A 4816-nucleotide genomic window follows, 5' to 3' on the forward strand; every position below is an offset into this window, starting at 1 on the left:
CCTTCAGGCAATGTCAGTCCTGCAGGAGCCTCCTTTGCAATCAGAATGATTCATGTGCAATTAGTCTATTAATATGGATAAAAGCCAGCTCAATCGGCTATTCCTCGGCCATCCATCATAGATTAACACATAATTGCAGTAGTAGTTGAGCAGGTGGAGTGATCTTGAGATGTCTTCTATTCTTAATGTCCCTGACAGTGTTTCCATGTTGGATAGAGAGTAAAAAATACCTCAGTGCCTACATATATATTTCATGGAGGCTCGATTGTACAAAGTCCTGGAAAATGAATTAAACCACTGGCACTAGACAAAAGATTTACAAGGGAAAATAATTAATTCTGCACCATTCCTTCTCAGTATGTGATACTGATTTATTCTCTTGCTCAGTGGCCTCATCTCGTTTCCCCACGCAGATTTCATCCCCTGATGGCTGATGCAGAGGCAGCCAAGGACAGTTCTCTTCCCTGGAAATCTCTGGGTGAAGGCGCCACGTGCTCCAAGAGAAGCAGCAACCTGAACACCAAATGCCTTGTTTGTTTTTTTAATGTCCCATCATTTTGATATGGACATGTCAATCAAACACTGCAGCCAGCAAACCAGCCTGCATACAGATGAGTCCCAGGCATCTTGCTCTGTTTTTCAGCACTGGACAACTGCAGTGTTCAAACTCACATTGCATGTCCAACAGCAAGGCCAACACAGCCAGAGGTGCGGGCTGACAGACTTGTAAGAAAAAGAAATAATGTATTGAATGATTCTGATTCTACAAAACACTCAGAAATAACAGATTTTTTCCCATTTGTCTGTCTGTGGTTTATTTTTGTCACTTGTTATTCTGGGTCCCCAGCACAGAGAAAAACAGCACCTCATGCCCAAAGATGCAAAAAATCCACCGGAGCAAAACTGAATTGAGTGTTGGTTGACAAGGTAACAAAATCTAACGCCATTTGGGCTGTTTCTGCTTTTGGCAAAGGGCTGATGGCTTCCTTGCAGTAGTGTTACGTGCACGAGCGCTGCAGACAGGGTGATAACCTTCCCGTTATGTGACAAACCCAAGCATTTAGCCTCATTCTCTGGAGCTTGATGACCGTCAAGCAAAGCTTTAGAACAGGCCTGCCTGTACACAGCCATGTACAGCCAGGAGCTGGAGATTAACCTGCTGGCTTTTTCCACCTCTGCCTCCTGCAATCGGAGTAGCTACTTTGCATTTTATCAGGTAGAATATTGAATATCTCTGAGTCAGACTTTTATCTATATGACATGGAGATAATTGCAGTGTTACACCCCTTTCCTTGCATGAGCCGTAGTCTAATGTGGATCCCCAACAAACTGTACAGATTCTGATAGAAATGTATGTCCTTTGCAATCACTATGTTAGGATGTGCCCAGTCCCACCACCCGTGGACTGCCCCTGCTACCAAACGACTGCTCCTGAACTGGAGTCTACACATGGAGGAACATAATATTTCATGTTTCTAAAAATAAAACTGAACACAACATATCAGCATAATTTTTTTAAAGATACCAAGAGGCAAAATATAGAGTGTTATGCATATTCCTCTGCACCTGATTTGGATGTGCAATTTCTGCAGCTACGTGCAGCTGGGTATTCATATGGCAGTAGCCAACCTTCAAAAATTTAAACACATTTACATTTAGAAACAGAATTGTCAGATAAATACTGCCTTAAGAAAGTTTGCCTTAAGAAAATGAAGCTGTTTGGACACTGATTCCAAATGTTGTTTCTTGACATTGTGGACAAATCCTACAGAATTAAGAAATTTTGCTAAAGAAATACTTGAACATATCAGATGTGTATAGGTTTTACCCTAGAACAAAAGTCACATAAAGGTACAATTACTGCATTCTGTAAGTATTTAAAGTAGTTCTTGGCTTAATTTATGTTAATTCTCTAGCAACTCCCAAGAATTAATATTTTCAGTATGACATATGGTCCCTTTGGGAAATATAGGAAAAACCAGAGAACTACCATGCTGATAGAATTAACATTTCTGTTCACTTTGGAGCTTTTCAGACTTGCATTGAAATATAAAATAGAAATCTTTCCAGCTTATGCTAGATGTTACCATCGGCAAGGCTCCAGCCAGAACGAAAAGGAGAGGTCAGAGGAACTGAAGCATACAGCACGTTGTGAGAGCTGCAGTTATTGGGATAGACACCTTGTGTGCCTGTTGTGGAGTTGTAGGTGTTTCCATTTACACAGGTCAAAGAGCTTTTGACTTGTGCTTTTCCCATTCTTTGAAAAAAATGAAGACACTCTGAAAATAGACCTATGAAACCTACATTAAGCTGCGCGCAGAATGCTTCTGCATTCGTGTCTGGATATCAGACCTAACACCTATGGAACTGAAAGATGCAAAATAAAGGGCAGGAAAAGCAAGGAGGCAAAAGGGGTACCCTGCATGGCAGAACCTAAACCTGGTCCCATAAAACACCCACAAACTGGAGAAAACAAGTGGTTCAGTGTGCAACATCTGTGTTTCGTAGATAATTATGCTTTTGATGTACATTAGGGCGGCCAAACTCCCAGTTCCAATCTTGTATTTCTGTCAGCTCAAACCTACTAACTGGAGGTGATTTGTCACAGGGCTCCTTTATTTTTCTTGATCAATTAGCTCTGAAAGTGACTAACATCATCTCACTGGACACCTTCCCCTCCCCTAAATTTCACTTCCCTCCTCTGTCAGTGAATACAGAAACCAGCTGTTTGTGGATATTAGAATTACCATAGCTCTTTGCTAAATACAACCTGTTGTTTTCCCTGTTGTACAGTTCCTTAGTATGCTTCAGACTTTTCTGGCCCAATTTATCACTTTTAATGCAAGCTGCAGTTAAAAACAGTGGCATGTAGCAGCAATGAAGTATTAAAAACTCCCTTGCAGGTTTTTTTCCTAGTAGGGACTTCATTCTCAAAGCTTTTATCACTACAAATAAAAGTTTGGATATTAGTTTTTCGGGATTTAATCCTGTTTTCTGGACAACTCTGATTTAATCTCAGTGCATAAATTTAGCATGTCCCTGCAAAATCCCACCGATGCCTACTCTTTCCTCACCTTTGCAAAATAATTCCTGTTTACCTACCTTTCTGTTCTGTCCTTAAGGAAAGCTTTTGTGCTGATTTGCTCATTCTTTGTACTACCCTTACATAATCTTTTATACAGACTTTCCACATGGTGTGTAGTGTGATATCACAGCATTAGAGTTTCTTACATCTTTAAATCTTTCATCCTCCAGCCCTTAAATTAAGATACATTTGGGTTTTTTATCTTAACTACAGCATTTGACCTGCCTGGTACAACTGGATTCTGTCAGAGGCTAAGGACCTTTCAGAGACAGATTATTTTGCCACAAGCATCATAATAAGGCATTAAGCCAGCCTCAGGGGTAGGATGCGATAAGCACAGAGGACTCACTAGCAGTACTGCTAACAAGCAGCTCTGAGAAAGCTTTCTCCAAGACTCAGTAGCTTGGCTTGCCCAAATTTAAAGGGCTGGAGACCAAAAAGATTTTATGGGTGGAGACAAAATACCTTACAAAAAGGCGTCACTGCAGTGAAACAGAGCCCATAGGGGCTATCAAAGCAGGTGGGGCTGTTACAGGAGGTTTTCCTTAGCACTGGATATGTTTTACATCTCACAGGTGTCTGTCTGTCTCTGCACAATTGGCTTTGTTTGAGTCTAGTTTCTAGAGAAATGTCTGGAGAGAAACTTATGCAAAAGGGATGTGCTATAGGTTATGTGAATTAACTCACTGGAGAATGTGATGATATCATGGACGACAGCCCTGAAAACAGCTGGGGAAGTGGGAATTACATAGCTCATCCTACCAGCCAGCTGCAGATAAAATATCCTGAGTGCCTTATGGCTGGGAAGATGGTCCAGACAAAGTGAGTATTTGGCAACCAGAAAAAAGGGGATGGAAGGGGAATCAAAAAAAGAGGTTGTAACTGAGGTGATTGCAGGCAGGTTTCTGTGCCTTTGATCTTCTTCCTCTTGTGGTCAGTGGAGCTGTTCTGGTGGGAAAGCACGAACCACCATGGTGAGGATATGATCTCCACAAGCACAACAGCAATCAGCCTCCGTGTTTGCTTCTTGTGATATCTTTGGGGTCTTTAGTTTTGCATTTTCAGGTCCTAAAAATCGGGTATTTTGCTCCAGGTTTTGCCCAAGACAACTTTAGAGTTCCTGTTGTATCCATCTTGCTTCCCCACCCTTCTGAAGTCAGCTTGGTCAGTCAAGTCTTGGGGATCAATTCTGAGCTGGAAACGTTACAAAACAGCCTGGCTACACACATTTTTTTTTTCCCCTGGAGCCTTTCATATGTTAAAATCTCTTTTTTTGTTTCATGGGTTTTGAATAGCAGAATTATTCATTTTTCTACACTTACAGTCTGATTTATATCCCAGTTTAATTCCAGTTTCTGATCATTGAATCCTATGGAGGGATACCATCCTCTTTAGTAACCTCCAAAATGAAATAATCTGTCCAAGAGAGAGAGCTGGGGCTTGGTTCTTATTTTCCTCCCTTGAATTTTACCAACAGGCACATCAGAAGCAGAAAGCAAGACTTTATTTGAACTTTAAACTGGGGGAATATTAATGCTATGTGAGAAGAAATGGAGTTGCCAGTGTATGAGAAGTGTTACGATGTTAGCAACACCAGTGGAAACCAGTGACCTGCATTATCTGAGCTTCTTCCCAAATGCCAGCAACATCTTGGTAACTGGTTTCAGCTGTAGCTTTTCATCTTGTTCTGCCAAACGCTGTGATCCCGCAGGGGTGCTGAGTCTTCAGGGA

At 41.4% G+C, this 4816-nt stretch overlaps 1 protein-coding gene across 2 annotated transcripts in view; it reads left to right on the top strand.

Moving 5' to 3' along the window:
* The window catches only part of COL20A1 (collagen type XX alpha 1 chain), a 45400-nt gene extending 44602 nt beyond the window's left edge, over nt 1-798 (top strand). For both annotated transcript variants that reach the window (XM_040575918.1, XM_040575919.1), the window contains one exon: nt 414-798. In XM_040575918.1, coding sequence (XP_040431852.1) covers nt 414-427 — 14 coding nt within the window. In that variant the 3' untranslated portion in view covers nt 428-798. The remainder of the gene's footprint in view (nt 1-413) is intronic.
* The last annotated feature ends 4018 nt before the right edge of the window (nt 799-4816 follow it).

This window comes from Cygnus olor, chromosome 16 (assembly GCF_009769625.2).
Source record: "Cygnus olor isolate bCygOlo1 chromosome 16, bCygOlo1.pri.v2, whole genome shotgun sequence".
Taxonomy (NCBI): Eukaryota; Metazoa; Chordata; class Aves; order Anseriformes; family Anatidae; genus Cygnus; species Cygnus olor.